Raw genomic sequence first — 18,459 nt, 5'->3', positions numbered from 1 at the left:
GGTGTATATTTGCAACACAACGATAACCGTCATTTGTCTTGCTTCGGTTTCCTTTTGTGAAAACGCCACGCTCATTACATTCCTGTCGAGAATGCTCTGTCATCATGATAACGCGCATGCCGTTCGTGACTAGGAAGTACCGGGCTTGCAGCGTTAAAGAAAGGAAAATGAGGGCAAGACAGATGACGATTATTGCGGTGTGGCAAATATACATCTCAATGGGTGCCACTTTTCTTTAGAATGTAGAAGGCATTATATGTACCGGCCGTTCGTCGTCAAGTCCCTCTCCTGGGTATGTGTCATAGCACGCAAATCATCATCATCATAAGGAACACGTGATGACCATCTTAGAGTGCTAGTTGGTGTTTGCATGGGAGACGCGCTTTCCATGCGCCATTGACCTCATGGCCACAACACCGGTCTGACGCGCGCGGGGGGGGGGGGGGGGGGGAAGGGGTGAAGGGGGCGAGGGTCGAACTGCAGCCCCGTATGGCCTTCCATTTTGTCAAGTGAATGCGAATCTGACTGGCAAGAAGCCGACAAGCTACCGAGCAACCAACCCAGGCTAAACTATGTAATAGTAGGCAAAGAAAGCTCTTCTTTAAAATGTAAAGCGATGCAAGTTTATACCTAAATTCAGCAATGATTCTCACAGCATTATCACAATATTGGTATGTACCACAGAAGGCCCATATTTTCGGCCCTGGAGAGCTTTCCCCCATTTACTGTGGTTACAATAATAGGAGAAGGTGTTCTAATACATTCAATTGACATTGATAAAAAAAAAAAATCTTCTGGCGTCGATGAAATAGCCAACGCGTTTCTTATCCCCTCTCCCGAGTGGTGCTCGAAACTCTTATGTGTGAGTTTTAATGCTTTGTTATGCCTATCCGAGTTGCCTCATGACTGGAAATTTAGATATATTGTTCCCATAACAAAATGAAGAGACTCATCCCTGGTTTCTTCATACCGACCCATTTCGATACAATGCACACATTCCAAACTTCTTCAGCACATTATCTTTAAGCAGTAGGCACTTTTTCTTAAACTTCATGTTTTTGTTCACCCCAGGCATCAGGGATTTCGGAAAGGCCTTTAAAACGCTACTCAGCTTTTAGAAACCATTCATGATTTCCCAGCTATTCTGGATGAACAAGGGGAGAATTGATATGTTTTTCTACATTCCAAGGAAGCATTCTATCGAGCATCTCACACCAAACTCATGAGAAATTCAAGCCTATACTTAAAAATTACTCCCTTCTACCTTGGATTTAAGCATACTTCACTTCAAGACGGCAAACTGAAAAAATCGACAGAACACATTCACTTGAAAAAAAAAAAACTGCACTTTCCGGAATCCCACAGGGATCAATGCTTAGGCCATTATTTTTTCAATATTTATTAATGATATAACGTAGGGCTTGCCAGTTGAAAATAAATTTGTTTGCTGACGATTGTGTTGCAGATAAGAAAATCCGTAGTCCCGCTGACAAATCGATGTTACGTACCTTGCTGTCTACAGTGCAATCGTGGTACAGTGTACGGCAAATAAAAATCGAACACGAAAAATACTGTTGTAATGACAATGACGCGGAAACGACACCCGTTACACAATCCGTATACACTCGATGGACAAATTTTACACCTACGCACTTAAACAAAATTACACCCTTTGGGTCGTATCTTGCCACACAACAATAATCGTCATCTGTCTTGTCCGCATTTCCTTTCTTTAACGCTGCGAGCCCGGTACGTCTAAGTCACGAAAGACATGCGCGTTATCAGCATGACAGCGTATCTCGACAGGAATGTAGCGGGCGCGGTGTTTTCAAGAAAGCAAGCGCAAGCAAGGCAGATTACGATTATTGTTGTGTGGTAAATATACACCCCAAAGGGTGTACTTTTGTCTAATAGTACAGTCACAATCTGCAAATACTTGGGCGTAGTTATCAGTTCGGACATAGATTGGAATGAGCACGTCTCATAGATAGAAAAAAAAAGATAGCCACGCAGCAGCTTACTTACTTGAGGTGTTGCTTTAAAAGTTCACCCCGTGAGATTCAGCTACTAGCTTACAAAACTTCCGTCCTTCCAATTACTCACTATGGGTGGGCCGTCTGCGATCCACATAGCGATATTAACATAAAAAAGGCACAAACGTTTCACAGAAAGGTGATAAGATCTGCATTGAATTCTTTTAGCCGGTATGCATCACCAAGTGCAGTACTCCAAACAGAAGAACTAGTTACCCTACCAAAATGGCGGTATATAGAATGATTAAAGTACAGGTATATACTTTAGCACTGAAAACTAACCATAGACAAGGACACTTATACTAAACCACTTACCTGTTGATCAAACCGGTATAGCAGCTCTAAGCTTCCTAAAGATTACTACTGCGATAGTGAAGCCTCTAGAAATTTAGATTTTCCCCGAACCATTAGGGAATGAAATATATTTCCTGCTTTGACGGTTGTCTGCAACGCCACTGATTTATTTTTTGAAACTACTTAAGGCATTGTATCAATGTGCGGTGTACGTCGACTGCCCTCCCTCCTTTCCTTTCTTTAGCCTGGCTTTCCACGTGATTGCACGCATGTGTTTTCTCATGCGTCTGCCACTGCTAAATATTCCTGCACACGTCATTTCACTATGTTTCTCTGATAGGGTGTATGTTGTGAAACCGTCTGCCACTCGTCGTATACCTACAGGGTGTTTCCCGCAAATTGAGCCAAAGATTTGAAAAAAGTGGTTAGCCACAGCTGAATGAAATCAACGGCATCTGGTTTGCCGCCATGTGGCTCTTCTTATAGTATTTTTTATATTTCGCTTAATTATTTACGTGATTAAGATCAATTATGAAAAAAACAACATAATATTCACTTCAGGACGCAGTGCGTGGAGAGACTTGCATTCATGCCGAAGTCTGGTTCGGGTAATATGGTCGTCGGAGTAGATGCAGTAGAATCCGAGAGAACAAACGCATTGCTGGTTTCCACAATTTCCTCGACGTATGCGGTCGTCGTGCCCTTGCTGATTTGTTTGAACTTCTGGCTGAAGATTCTCAACATCACTTTTGCTTTTCCTACATGCGGTCGAGCGATCCCTCTGGCGACGCAAATTTCACGGTTGATCAGTGTACGTGTGTCGCCCTCGATGACGCCTTCTTTGTCTGCGGTTGTTTCGGTGCCCACTGAAATGATAATGCTGATGCGAAGCGAGGCGAGATGCTTATTTGATCTTCGAGCACACTCAAGGCATGGTGACTACGAGGGCGCTCCGGTGGTATCGCTTCATCTTCAGAAAGCGTTATCGATTTCAACCTCAGGTCGATGATTGTGCCGTGTTGGTTCAGGAAGTCCACGCCGAGAATGACGCCTCGTGAACACCGTTGGAGGATAGTGAAGGTTGCAGGGTAGGTCTGGTCATGAACGGTAATTCTTGCCATGCAGATTGCAGTAGGAGTAACTAGGTGTCCTCCAACTGTCCGAATTTGAACGCGTTGCCATGCAGTCTGAACTTTCTTCAACTCTGTTGCGATGGATCCACTCATGATGGAATAACGACGGGCTGACTTGCATTGGCAGGATGGCGTAAATTTGTATTTTCAGAACTACGGCAAATAACATTGCTTCGTACGCTAGATTGCCATAGTATTTCGCCCTGTGCCCAAGTGATGTGTTTTCTGGTGTTGTGAATAAATAATATAAAGTAGAAACCATCTGTAGCCGGTGTCAAGCAAGGTGACTGGTACAGGTCGATGGTGAGTGGTGGTTACTCAGGTATACGCGGGCCCTGATACAGCGAAAGACACAGGTGACTGTGACATCTTTTAGTGAAGCCGTACGCACAAATGAAGGACATGGAAGATCGATTATCAACTCCAGCACCATTTTCCCTTCAATTTTATTATGTGTGACGAAGTATGTAGTACGTCGACACAAACGGATATCGCAGTATAAAGTGAAGCGCAATAGCTATCTCACTGCCGACATCGAAACTGGAACGACAGCGAGTGCCATGAAACGCATATTCAAAGTATGCATTATGTTCCTTCTAAAAGAAGCGCCTTTGCTTATGATTTATACCTTACAATTTCTTTCTAGTCTATTGTGCTAGCACTTGTATATTATAATACAGACAAAGTGCATTCTTCAACATACGGTAAAGTACAAGTTTTAAAAATCACCTCCCAAGCCCTCCATGCAGATGGTTAACCAGCGAAGCTGAAACGCGCGGCTCGGTGTTTATCACTGGCTTAATGCCGATGATTCATTAAACGACGGCTTCATAGGCTGCCGGATCCTCAGTACGCACTTGCTGCTTGCAATCGGCTGCATGAGCCTGTTCTTGTGCCAGGTCTGCGGCATCGGCATGGTGTACACGAGCTCTTTTCCGTTTCACGTATGACACGTGGCCTACCCATTGCAGAGCCGGAGAGAAACTGCAGCGCGCGCGTTCCAGGGTTGCCAGATAGCTAAACAAAAACAAATAGCCAAAAGATCTCAATATGTAGCCCAAAATAAGCCACACCCAAATGTTTAGTCAGCGAAATGTAGCTAAAACATAGCCAAAAGGTTTGACGATGTACTGCAGGTGATGTATTTCCGGCTCCGGAGTTACTCCGCCGCATGTCACCAGCACAACACTCGCCTCAAGGTGTACGTAAAAAATTCTAGTGGGAAGTGCCAATCAGACGTGTATCTGAACGCCACTCATTGTGACAATGAGCCAAAGGATTTCTTTTCCAATTTGCTCATGACGTTGTTGCTATTTCTGAGCCACGTTCTGAGCTAACGTTAAATCGCGCCTAGCTTTACCCGAGGCATTTTTTAAAACAAGAGTCGGCCAAACTGTTGGCAGTTTTTTTATGCGAAGCATATTACGAGGGCTCAACCCAGCTCCTCAGGCGCGGCGGTGACCATGAAATCACGTGACACCGTGACGTCACGACAGAGGAGAAGTGGCTTTGGCTCAACTCTTGCAAGACGGGCTGGGTGGGAATCGAACCAGGGTCTCCGGATTGTGAGACGGAGATGCTACCACTGAGCCACGAGTACAACGCTTCAAAGCGGTACAAAAGCGCCTCTAGTGAATGCGGTGTTGCCTTAGAAACGCGCTGTTTCTAAGGCGTGCGTCTCTTGCTCAGGCGCACATTTCGTTGCCGCGCCGAACGCTGCTTCGCTCGACGCTCACCGCGTCCAATGCGGGACGCGTAGTCGCTGCCCTGTAGCCCATTGTCTTACACCCCTTGGCGGGTCGACGGGAACGCTGTCGCGTTCCACTCTTGAAGGCGAAGAAGTAATGCATGAGTTGTTTCTTCGTCTAGCCGAACCAAATATAGCCAAGCAACAGCAGTTCACCAGGCTAAACAGTGGTTCAACAACTAAAATAAAGGCTAGTATGCTTCGCATCCTGGGCTTAACCTTACCTAAGCCATAGCCATTTTTTTTCTTTTTCTTTTTTGACAGGGAACAGGCACCCATTGATACCGGATAACTGCACGCATTTACATTGAAGAACACGTTGTCAGAATACGTCTGTCTGCCATCGTAATTTGTACTTGAACAACGTCGAGGACGCCAGTCTGCTGCTACTCTGTCTTCTTCAGCGCTCTATGCATGCGGCATTCGTTCTCCGCTGGCGCTCCTTCCGCCGGTCAACCAGCAACGGGCGCGAATTCTTATGGCGATTGTTTGACCTGCGGCCCTATAACGTAAAACTATTCCAATATGTTTTTATTCCAATCTCCTGACGTGAGATTTACATAAACGAAGACGCAAGCATCGGGCAATGACCCACAGCAGTGCCTGAACAGCCCAATTAAACGCTCTCCTCATTTATAGGAGATCACTTGTTCGCTTTCAAAACAAATGACACTGCCTACAATCAGCGGTTTTTCTTGCCAAATTGGCTGGCAAAAGGCGAGGACGATGCTCAAATGGAGAGGGTTTCGATGGGGCCGAGCCAACGCACTGAAAACAGATCAGCGGATGAAGAGAGAGGTGCCGGCGTCTGCGATTGGTCCGCTTTCCCTTACTTAGCTTTCGGTGGCTTGAATGAAATCGCGGCGGCGTGCAACGGACCGCTTAAAATGCCGCTAAGACAGATCCTTAGCACAGCACAGTTGGCTGAGCGATGTCGTATACATGCCGAAAGGGTTCGATAACGTTAAACGGCCACGGAAAAAGTTTTGTCATACGCAAATAAACCCATGCTGTCCGGCAGGTGCAAGTGGCAAGTGCCTGAGCAAGCGGCGGCAGCCATCTTCTACTCTTTTTGAAACGAGGTAGTCTCCGGCTACTCAGAAAAAAAATACAGTTTTGTTCTGCCTATTATTGCAACTTTAACGTGTATATGTCACTTTTACACAATGGGGTGTCGCGATTTTGTGACGCCGAGTGACAGATAGCGGAAGTGGGTGCAGCCTGAAACCGTTTGACTAATACAATATGGTTAATGGTGAAAAAGTGTCGAATCAGAAATTATTATTTTTGTTTAGTTCGGTCGAATCGTGCACAATTTTGTGTGCACGTCATGTCAGGTTGGGAATCAGCGTGGTTTTAGTGGCGTCTCACGAGAGACAGGCGAGGTGGGGGTGGGCGAAAAAAGTTTATGGCCAATCGCGGAGGTGTGAGTGCAGAATTGCAATAGAAAAGCTTGGGATAGCTTTACGTTATAGCGAGGTGTACGATCTTCTCTTGAAAAAATGACGAAAGTTACTTCCGCAACGTCTCTGGAATACAATTTACAGATCGGCACGAAATCTTTTCCAAGCAGTTCTGCAATGCTTTCAAAAATAATAAAATATGAATGTAACAGTACTACAAGCACCGCTTCTGTATATCAAATGCAGTTTTTTCCTTTTATCATAACTGGAAAATACGCCAAAAAGAAGAGAGCTTGGCACTGGAATGACATAAACATGGCAGCCATAACCTAACGCCCTGCTCCCAGCGCCTACAGTGCCTAAAACAGCCTTCAGGATCGGCTGCATGTCTGTGTTCTAACAGCAATGAGTTATCGGTTTTTGTAAACCGGCGTTTCAAAAATTAGCAGACTTACGTGGTCCTCGGTATTCAGTAGTAGTAAAGACAAAAATAGGCCAAATATAGCCATATAGCAAACTCAAACTTTTCGCCAGCAACGTGCATAATATGTAGCCCAATTTGGCTAATAATAGGCTAATATAGCAACCCTGGTGCGCTCGGCCCGGCCCCAGAATCTCCGCCGCTTAGGGGGCATAGCTAATTGGCGCCATCCATCAGGCGAGCGGGGAATGCTGACCCGCTTGTGTTGCACTGCTTCCTAGATCGGCACGCGCGGGCGCTCGTCGATCCAGCTGGCCGTAAGGTGCCTTGATGCCTGCACGCGCCACTGAGGGCGAGGACGTCCGCGTCGTCGGCTATCACGGCTACCATTTCGCCGACCGCCGCAGCTGGGTGGCATGCGATTGTGGTTGCACGTAAAAGCTGCCTACAATGTCCCGATGTTGCACCTGCCGTTTAGTTATCCGGGAGCGTGGCTCAGTTCTGACGTGCTCCGTCTGCGGATTTCGTTTTCATATTGGTCAGTGTTCGGGCGTGAATGAGGCCAAACGAGGAGCCTTCAAGAAAAACTGGAAGTGCGAGACATGTCAAGGGAAAGGAGGCAAAACTGTCGCGCCTGTACAGGGTCAGGTAAGAGATCCGGAAATTATGGTGAAGCTGGTAGAATTGGATAAGACGCTTCATTTGCTTTTGGACTTGCCAAATAAAGTAAGTGGCATTGAGTAACCTATCCAAATGCTGTCTGATCAGTTTGATGAAATTAAGAGACGTCTGGACTGTCGCGAAAAAGACATCAGCATTGTGAAGCGTAGGGTGGGAAAGATGGAAGGGGCTCGAGCCCCTGAGAACCTTAGTAAGCTTTGGGATGGAATTGACGCCCTTGAATGGCACAGCAGGTGCCTGAACCTAGAAATTCATGAAGTTCCTGAGACTGAGGGCGAGAAGTTGTTATCTCAGGTGAACGAAATAGCACAGAAACTTAACATCGAATGTTTATCGGAGCCGGACATTGTGGCTTTACACAGGCTACTAGCTAGGTCGGGCAGGACCCACGGCATTATTGTGCGCTTCGCGCGTCAGGAACTGCGAAATGTCTGGTTTGCTAAGAAACGATCACTCAGAGATAGTTCGATGAAAGTTTTCATTGCCGAGAACATGACAACTCGATCCAGAAAGCTTCTGGCTGCCGCTAAGGAATGAGCAAAACCTTCCGGGTATAAGTATGCATGGCACGCGAATGGGCATGTGCTTGTACGCAAGGAAAATGGTGCCCAGGCTGTAGACATTAAGCACGAGGATGAGCTCTCGACTCTTACTTTGAATTGCTTACTAATGTCCTTGCTGTTGATTTTTTTTCAGCACCATGAGTCACTTAGGGTCGCTTTCTAAACAAGAATTATTTGCCCACGTAGAAGCTGAACAAAAGGGAATTAGTTGTGTTCATATTAACGCTCAATCCGTTTCTAGCAAAATAGAACAACTGGAAAGCTTTTCTTGTGGGGATAGATAAGCTGCGTGACATTGTTGTGATAAGTGAAACCTGGTATACGAATGACAGTATCATTTTTTCAGCTTCCGCAGATGAAAACATTTTACCTTAATAGGTTAACAAGACGCGGGGAGGCGTGACCCTATCAATGTCTGACCATATACCTTGTGATATACTTCCTATGTTTTCGCATAGTTCGAGTGATTACGAAGTGCTATGTGTTCATTAAGAAAAAGACCTCTTTGCTTTATCCTACCGCCCTCCTGATGGTGTTCGTGCCCATTTTCCTGAAATTTTTGATGATCTATTATTTGCTAATGAAAAGCGCGTGAAAGTTATTATTGGAGGAGGTTTTAATGTAAATATTAGCGCGGATATGGTACGCCGGTCCGATTTTGAAAGAGTATTCATTTCAAATGGCTGTATAAATACAATTCACTCCAGCACTAGAATAACAGAAAATGCGGGAACTACGTTTGATTTGTTTATAACGAATTACTCTCCTCAGTGTATCATAAGTGCTGTTTTGAGTAGTACTATAAGTGACCATATGCCAATTTGCATGTTTGTCAAAAGTAGAATAGCTGGCACCTCGCACAGAGACAAAAGCGGAACCTTCGAGAAAGTAACCGAGGATACCCTAACATCTTTTCATACAGAGCTGAAGCAAATTAACTGGGATGACGTTTTACAGGAACGTGATGCTTAATCAGCGTACAGAATTTTTCTTAGCAGGTTTGTTGCCGTGTATAAAAAAACATCTTGTTTACAAAGTTAACAGCAGAAAAAAATGCCTCACAAAGCCATGCTTAACGAATGCTCTTTGTAAAAAAATGAAGAAGCGTGACAAGCTATATGCCAAATTTATCAAAATATGAGAGCCTCTGGACTTAAAAACATTCAATATGTTTCGTACCAAATTAAGCAGAGAGCTAGGGAAAGCACGTGATACTTATTTTCTGAAGATGTTTTCGTCTTGTTTTAATGACTCAAAGAAACTATGAAATAGACTAAATGCGTGTATGAATAGAAATCAGAGGGGTGATCCAATTGAACAAGTTAGTTTAAACGGTAGATTGTTGATAAAGGAGAATTTGGCAAGCGCCTTCAATGATTATTTCTCACACACAGATGCTGACCTGAGTCATCCCATGCCGCACTATGTGCAGACTACTCCAAACAAAAACACAATTTTTTTCAGCAACTTATGCCTTCGGATGTATGTTCTGTATACCTAAGACTCAAAACATCTCGCAGCTGCGATGCCAATGGTTTACAGATTCAACCTATAAAATTTGTGATATATAATACAGCCCTTATTTTGACACATATTTATGATTTGTGCATTTCCACAGGCGTATTTCTAGAAATTATGAAGGTTGCTAAGGTAGTAGTATTATTTAACAAGGGTAATAAATTAGATATAAAAAATTATCGCCCAATCTCTATCCTCTGTTTTTTTCAAAAGGTCTTGAAAAAATTATTCTAAGTAAGTTGTCTTCATTCTGTGAAAAATACAAGATAATTTCAAATGCTCAATATGGTTTCCGTAAAAACAGGTTGACTTAATTAGCTCTTCTCCATCAAAAATAATTTATATTGCAGAACTTCGAGTATAAGCTATTACAAGTACGCATATTTGTCGTTTTATCACAGGCGTTTTATCATACTATTCACAACATTTTATTCTACAAACTAGAGAAATTAGGGATTAGAGGATTAGGAATTAGGATTAGACTTAAATTATTAAAGTCTTATCTTAATAACAGACGCCAGTTTGTTTGTGTAGGCCACAATACATCGGTAACCAAAGAAAGATTTTGTGGTGTCCCACAGGATGGCCTTTTGGGCCTGTTTCTATTTACCTTTTATGCTAACGATATTACTTCCATCTACGAAAAGGCGAAATTTATAATTCACGCAGGTGACACAAGCGTTTTCATCTCGTCCGGTTCTTCCACCAAGTTAATTACTATGGCAAATGACTTCTTGTGCAGCCTATCCTACTGGTCCACTGATAACTGTTCAAAAGTAAATACGGTAAAAACAAAAGCCGTAATTTTTCATACCAGAGTCATGAGTCTACCTCCAGATCTAACATTCGCCTATGCATCCACAAATATTGAACTTGCTATTTCTGCAAAGGCGTTAGGGGTACACTTCACAAGTACTATGCAATGGGACGCCCACGTAAGCTTTGTACTTCAAAAACTTAGCCGCATAGCAGGTGTTTTAAATCGCTACAGATATACTTCACCCGTCTGTGTAAAATTATTAATTTATAATGCCTTATTTGAGTCTCACATAAATTATAGGCATCTTGTATGGGGCACCACAACTGAATGTAACTTGAGTAAATTATTTCATATGCAGAAGAAAATAATATGTGTCATCGCTACTGTACCGTTTGCCGCCCATACTGAAAACCTGTTCGAGAAATACAACATTGCTACAGCCCATAACATCAATGAATGCAGGCTATTACGCGAGTACTACTTCAGTACCAAACGTAACAATACTTTACTTGTAGAGCTAGCAAATCTATCCGCCAATTCATACCGTTATTCAACTCGTACACCTAAAATATGGAAGGTTCCGTGTTCAAGAACTAACTACGGTTGTCAAATGTTGTGTAACAACTTTCCAAGATTACTGAATTCTTATGACAGAGCAGGCTACAATTTACAGGATTTATCGCTGTCAGAATTTAAAACTCTGTTGCTTTCACCTCATTAGAGCATGTTTGTTAATGATTAATAATGTATGTTATGTTCTTTTTTTGTCTAGGTTATCAAGTCTATATCATTTATTTCAATGCCGAAGTGTGTTTTGCATCGTTATTGTGGAGATGCTTCACTGTTTTTTCATTTATTGCATAACTGCAGTGTTTTATGGCCACTATATAAATGTAATTTATATGGAGCTTGATCTGTCACCGCATGCCGCCATATTCTACTTAAGGGGGTGAGGTTACCTCAAGCCACGTCATTGCGGCTTTTTTTCCCTCATCCACCTCCATTTACCACTCCTCTGTACATGTGTGTGTGTGTCTGTGTGTGTGTGTAAATACAAATCAACAAATCAAATCAAATAAAATGCGCTACCGCTTGCGGTGAACCGCATACGTTCGGAAACAAGGGGCGCTATAACGTAAAACTATTCCAAACATTTCTATTCCAATTCTGCAATTAGCCCTCCGCGATTGGTCAAGAACTTTTTTGGACCACCCCCATTTCACCTCTCTGTGACGCGACGTCACGAAAACCGCGATAGCTCCCCATCTGATGTAACGTGTACACATGGATTATGCATGATTTGACCAAACAAAAGAAAAATTGCTATTTCTGATTCGACCCCTCTTCGCCATTAGCCCTCCGCTATTGGTCAAAAGTTCTCGGGCTGCGCCCACTTCACCTGCCTCTCATGCGACGTCACGAAACCGCAATAACTCACCACGTCAAAGTGACGTGTACGCGATAAAGATGCATTAATATGCTGAACAAAACTGAATTTTTTCTGAATAGCCGCAGGCTGCCCCGTTTCAAAAGGTATAAAAGATGGCTGCCGCCGATCGCTCACGCACTGGCTACTCGCTCCTGTCGGTGAGCATGGGTTTATTTGCGTGTAATAAGACTTCTTGCGTGGACGTGCAGCGTTCTCCAGCACTATCGGCACTTTTACGACCTCGTTCTGCCGACAGTTCTTTGATGAGGATCCATTTTAGCGTCATTCTTAGGTTCCGTTGCATGCCGCTGCGATTGTCGACGAGCCACCGCAAGCAAAGTAAGGGAAACCAGACCAATTCCAGACGCCGGCGCCACCCTCTTCATTCCGTTATCGATTTTCAGTGCGGTGGCTCGGCCCTATCGAAACCCTCTCCACTTGAGCGCGCTCCTCGCCTCTTGTGAGCCAATTAGCTAAGGCAAGCCGCTCAGTGGAGGCAATGTTATTCGTTTTTAAAGCAAACAAAAGCGACCTCCTACGAACGATGAGAGCGTTTGATTGGTCTGTTCAAACAACCCTGCGGGTGACCGCCCGATGCTTACGTCGGCGGTTACGCAAATTTGATGTCAGAATATTGGAATAAAAACATACTGGAATAGTTTTAAGTTATAGGCCGAATGGCACGTTAGCAAGCTTTTTTTTCAAGAGCGTAGGTTAGGGCGTTTTTTTTAAGCTTGGACAGCACTTTGTGCTCTTGTTGCCTAAAGGCTTCTTAAGGGAACAATGTACTTAAGGGAACGATGGATCAAGGGAACGATGGGGGGGAGGGGCGCATCGATGCACTCTATGTGGCCGTGCCCTCTCCCCCACAAGTTCTCTTCCTTCGCCCTCCCTCTCAACTCCCTCCTAACCACCTCAGCTTGACTGTGCCCGCGCGCCCGCCGCCGACGCGGCGCGCGGGGACAGTTTTCGGCGTACAAGTGAGCGACCGGCAGACGGACGGACGGACGAATTGGCTAACCATATACAGCTTCGCCGTAAAAACAGTTTCATTGTTTGTGGTATGTATTCATTACTGCAGCAATTTTCTGTTCACTTTACAAATCAGAATCACTAGGACACTCTATGGAACACCTCCGGAAGCGGAATTTTTCGCAACGAGAATATTCTTAAAAATGGCCATTATGATATTTCACTGGTGACTTTCTTGGCAGCTGCTCACTTCATTATGGTCAAATTTGTTCTTTTGGGACCATGCCTTTGAAATGTACAAAGCGTGATATCAGCTTTTGTTGCCACCGTTACTTGCAGCAGCCGAGGTTGGTTACTGGAACCATGATTAACCCAAGCGACACCCCTACTAGTTTTTACGACAACTCATAATTTTACCATAACTCAAACAAAAGGTATAGTTTTACCATAAATATGTTCATATATAATTCGTTGCCGTTTCGGACATAACAGGCTACCATAGAAAGGCATTCTAGTGTGCAGATTAAAGAAGATTCATATGAGCTCGGCTCACTACTTGAACGAAAATCCTCTCAGCTTTTTCGGACATTTCTTTACAAGCTCCTACTGCCCACAACTTGAACCACTGCCACGTATGCTGACTGAGCCCACTGGCCAACGTACCGGAGCAGTTGCACGACGTGACCATCCTAGTCTGGTTGTCGCTGGCAAGGCTGAAGCGCACTCTACCCACTGGCGGACGGTCGGGCACTGCTGGGACTTCGGCCTCTGCACTTTGTACCCATCCACAGCAGTGTCTACGTAATTCACCCCGTCAACAGCTGAGGTTGTGGGTTGTGCAAGAGCCAAAATGGCAGCAGTGGCCGTAGAGAACTCCTCAGCATGATGCCCACCTTCTCGGGTCTCGGTTAGTGCATCTTCGAATGTGGTTTCACTCATCTCTTCCTGAAAGTACAAACCAGAGGGCGTCAATTGTTTGCCGAAAATTCCCGAGATATCTACCCACGTTTCTCAGCGAGCAGCAGCAATCTTAGATTTCTAATCATAACGTAGCCCTCATATAGCCGATGTTGACACGAGGACCGGTAAATGAATGTCGCCAATTTTGAGGCCGACCGACTGCAACAGGCAATAGAGGTCAAGCGTCAAGAGTAGCTGCACTGAACATCTTGACTGCACTATAACTCCTATACTTTTTTGCATTGAAGGTTTTGAGTCTAAACAGAAGGCGCATGCTTTCTGGTGCATTTGACTGCCTGAGAATTCGAAAATATATGCCACCATCGTAATTGAAATATCCCAGTGGGCCATTGCCACGATCAAGGGGCAGGAAATTATTGCTGCAAATTAAAAAAAATGTGGCGTTACTGTGGGGCATGTTCTTGGAGCCCCACTGTACTCTTTTTAAAGATATGTCTTAATTTCCAGATGAACTCATGCTTATGTACAGGCGGAGCATATTAGACATCACCATCATCAGCCTGGCTACGCTCACTGTAGGGAAAAGGCCTCTCCCATACTTCTCCAACTACCCCGCTGATATGCTAATTGTTGCCATGTTGTCCCTGCAAACTTCTCAATCTCATTCACCCACCTAACTTTCCACCGCCCCGCGCTATGCTTCCCTTCCCTTGGAATCCACTCCATAACTCTTAATGACCATAGATTATCGTCCCTCCTCAATACATGTCCTGCCCATGCCCACTTATTTTTCTTGATTTCAACTAAGATGTCATTCACTCGCGTTTGTTCCCTCACCCAATCTAATCTTTTCTGACCGCTTAACGTTACACCCATCATTTTTCGTTCCAGAGCTCATTGCGTATTTCTCAATTTAAGTGGCACCCTCTTCGTAAGCCTCCAGGTTTCTACCCCATAGGTGAGTACTGGTAAGATGGAGTTTTTATACACTTTTTTTTATGGGTAATAGTAAGCTACTTTTCATGATCTGAGAATGCCTGCCAAACACACCTCGGCCAATTCTTATTCTTCTGATTATTTCTGTCTCATGATCCGGATCCGCGGTGACTAGCGGCCCTAAGTAGATGTATTCATTTACCCCAAAGACTTGAAAAATTATAGACCAATCAGCTTACTGTCCGTTGCCTACAAACTATTTACTAAGGTAATCGTAAATAGAATCAGACACACCTTAGACTTCTGTCAAGCAAAGGACCAGGCAGGATTCCGTAAAGGCTACTCAACAATAGATCATATTCACACTGTCAATCAGGTGATAGAGAAATGTGCGGAATATAACCAACCCTTATATACAGCTTTCATTGATTACGTGAAAGCATTTGATTCTGTCGAAACCTCAGCAGTCATGGAGGCATTACGGAATCAGGGTGTAGACGAGCAGTATGTAAAAATACTTGAAAATATCTATAGCGGCTCCAAAGCCACCGTAGTCCTCCATAAAGAAAGCAACAAAATCCCATTGAAGAAAGGCGTCAGGCAGGGCGATAGATCTCTCCAATGCTATTCACAGCGTGTTTACAGGAGGTATTCAGAGACCTGGATTGGGAAGAAATGGGGATAAAGGTTAAAGAAGAATACCTTAGTAACTTGCGATTCGCTGATGATAATGCCTTGCTTAGTGACTCAGGGGACCAACTGCAATGCGTGCTCAGTGACCTGGAGAGGCAAAGCAGAAGAGTGGGTCTAAAAATTAATCTGCAGAAAACTAAAGTAATGTTTAACAGTCTCGGAAGAGAACAGTAATTTACAATAGGCAGCGAGGCACTGGAAGTCGTAAGGGAATACATCTACTTAGGGCAGGTGGTGATTGCGGATCCGGATCATGAGACGGAAATAATCAGAAGAATAAGAATGGGCTGGGGTGCGTTTGGCAGGCATTCTCAGATCATAAACAGCAGGTTGCCATTATCCCTCAAGGGAAAAGTGTATAATACCTGTGTCTTACCAGTACTCACTTGCGGGGCAGAAACCTGGAGGCTTACGAAAAGGGTTCTATTCAAGTTGAGGACGACGCAACGAGCTATGGAAAGAAGAATGATAGGTGTAACGTTACGGGATAAGAAAAGAGCAGATTGGGTGAGGGAACAAACGCGAGTTAATGATATCTTAGTTGAAATCAAGAAAAAGAAATGGGCATGGGCAGGACATGTAATGAGGAGGGAAGATGACCGATGGTCATTAAGGGTTACGGACTGGATTCCAAGGGAAGGGAAGCCTAGCAGGGGACGGCAGAAAGTTAGGTGGGCGGATGAGATTAAGAAGTTTGCAGGGGCGGCATGGCCACAATTAGTACATGACCGGGGTTGTTGGAGAAATATGGGAGAGGCCTTTGCCCTGCAGTGGGCGTAACCAGGCTGATGATGATGATGATGATGAGGCAAAAATCAGATGTAAGCATTAAGAGAGAAAGCCGGCAATATCATTACTAATATGGAGGAGATAGTTCAAGTGGCTGAGGAGCTCTGTAGATATTTATACAGTTCCAGTGGCACCCGCGAGCATATTAGACATACACACCTTATTCAAACGAGCGCTTCTTTGACTAAAATACACCTCTATACTTCCTTGTTTTTTCATTTCATTTTTGTTTCCGTACACATTAACATCACTTATGATAATTTAGAGCTTTGAAGGAATATATGCTTTTGTCACAAAAAGCATTGGCTATGGCTTAAAGACGTACTGGTGCACTATAGCAGGACACGAGTAAAGTCTTGGTGTTTACAATTTTCTGCAGCAAGTCACTAGTTCGTGGGCATTCCCATTACACAATCAAATGGACAAGGCACAACCAAACATGGAAAAAAGATTAGATTTTTTGCTTTCGACTGATCCTATATATGTACAGAAGCTACACGTGCTAGGAAGGGTAACGCCCTGGTGTCCATGCTTATGTAAAAGAAAGAGAGGACATCATGGGGAGAAATAAAAAGTACCCATCACTAGCGCTAAACTCGCAACAAGTTGTTTATTCTGGAATGAACCGAGGCATACATAAATGTACTTGTAAAAAAATAGCAGTTTTGCCCGATCGCTGAAGCATTGACAACGACAGCAAGGTTTATTGTTGAGCTCCTCTGTGCTTTAGCTATGCGCTGTTCCGACTACCTCACGCAAGCCTGCACGTAAGGCCATTGCGACCTCGCAGAAGTAACAGTGCCCCCGGCAGCTACAAGGCTTCTTACACGGCTCTTGCGTCATAAGAAGCGCTGGAAGTTGCGTTGCGGGTGTAACACGTGTGCCTGGACACTAGGGCTTGTTTCGATATCATCAAAGTAGTAGTCGCCATATCACTGGCAGCCAAAGGAAAATTCATAAGGTTTGTATATGTAGCCTTATGTTTTCAACCTACACAGTAATAATGTTAAGTGATATAGTTATGTGCAGAAATAAAATATGCTTTCGGCTATTTTCGTTTTTCGGCATCCAAAATGTTTATTTCGTCACTTTATTTGTTGCACCAAACAATGGTGCTTTCACTAATACCGCTTCGGCTGTTTTCTACGCACATGCACGTCTTTCTTTTCGGACATTCTGCAGGTGAACATTTTTTTTTTCATGTGCCCGTGAAGTCTCCGGCAATGTCGGAAAAACTGAGGATAGGGCAGAAGGCATGCTGCGCGGCTGTGTGGTGTGGCGACTCGTGGAGGAACGGAAGAGCGAAATTTTTCCCCCTTTCCCAAGGGCAAACGGGCAAGCGTACATTTTTGTTGCAGTCTTTATAAAGAAACGAGTATCGTCCTTATCAAAACAGCTATATACAGGATGAAACGAAAGATCTTCCGGGGTTGCTTTCTTGTGAACATCTTTTTCGGTTTGGTGTGGCCCAAATTTCCTGCAGTGTTGTAAGAAACTGAAGGTATTGGTTGATAGTTGCTGATGAGCCGATGGATACTAGCTGACGTGGAATCGAAATCGCGCTTTGATATATGCTAATGGTTGTTCTTCATTTTTCCCATGAGTAGAAAATTTGCTATGTATATTTTCCGAAGGTACGTGACTGCTTGCTCCACAAGGTGGTTGCACTGGAAAGTATTCCAGTGACCAGTTTCTGGTCGCTATATTATCACCACTGAATGTTCACCAACACTGCCGAAGAGAAAAAGAAAAAACATATCAGTTACGTAGTAGTCAGCGTTTCCCCTTTTAATTACATTATGAAGTTCGAGCTAGATGCGCGACAACCGAGGTGCGCTTCACTTTTCAACCTGTGCCTAGAAGGACAGAATTTTTTTCATCTCTTCTTCGTACTCTAAACTTTAGTTTCCCTTTAGGTGTTCTTTAATCACGACCGCGCGGTGCTTTGTCCATATTTTTACAGATGTGACTTATGGCGAAATTACGCTGAATGGTGAGTCCTGGTGGGGCTGACATTGGGGAAGATGTACAGCATCGTCCACTCTTACTGTGCTTTGTTCATAGTAAGAGTGGGCGGCCTTGTACAACGGCCACCTCCTCTGCTCGGTCCAGTTCACAAAAAAAGAACTACGACGACCCGGCCTAAACAAGACTGTTGTGGTCGGC

The 18,459-nt window shown here is 44.2% G+C and overlaps 2 protein-coding genes across 4 annotated transcripts in view; one reads left to right on the top strand and one right to left on the bottom strand.

Annotated features, from left to right (window-relative positions):
• Positions 1-18,459, top strand: part of LOC135897905 (uncharacterized) — a 121,939-nt gene that overhangs the window by 5,795 nt on the left and 97,685 nt on the right. The window lies entirely within an intron of this gene.
• The window catches only part of LOC135897907 (uncharacterized), a 69,438-nt gene that overhangs the window by 38,985 nt on the left and 11,994 nt on the right, over positions 1-18,459 (bottom strand). For both annotated transcript variants that reach the window (XM_065426600.1, XM_065426599.2), the window contains exon 2: positions 13,618-13,899. In XM_065426600.1, the coding sequence (XP_065282672.1) occupies positions 13,618-13,642 (25 nt within the window). In that variant the 5' untranslated portion in view covers positions 13,643-13,899. The remainder of the gene's footprint in view (positions 1-13,617; positions 13,900-18,459) is intronic.

Source organism: Dermacentor albipictus, chromosome 2 (genome assembly GCF_038994185.2).
Source record: "Dermacentor albipictus isolate Rhodes 1998 colony chromosome 2, USDA_Dalb.pri_finalv2, whole genome shotgun sequence".
Classification (NCBI taxonomy): Eukaryota; Metazoa; Arthropoda; class Arachnida; order Ixodida; family Ixodidae; genus Dermacentor; species Dermacentor albipictus.
The sequence above is the reverse complement of the archived record's forward strand: the minus strand, read 5'-3'. Positions and strand labels throughout refer to the sequence as shown.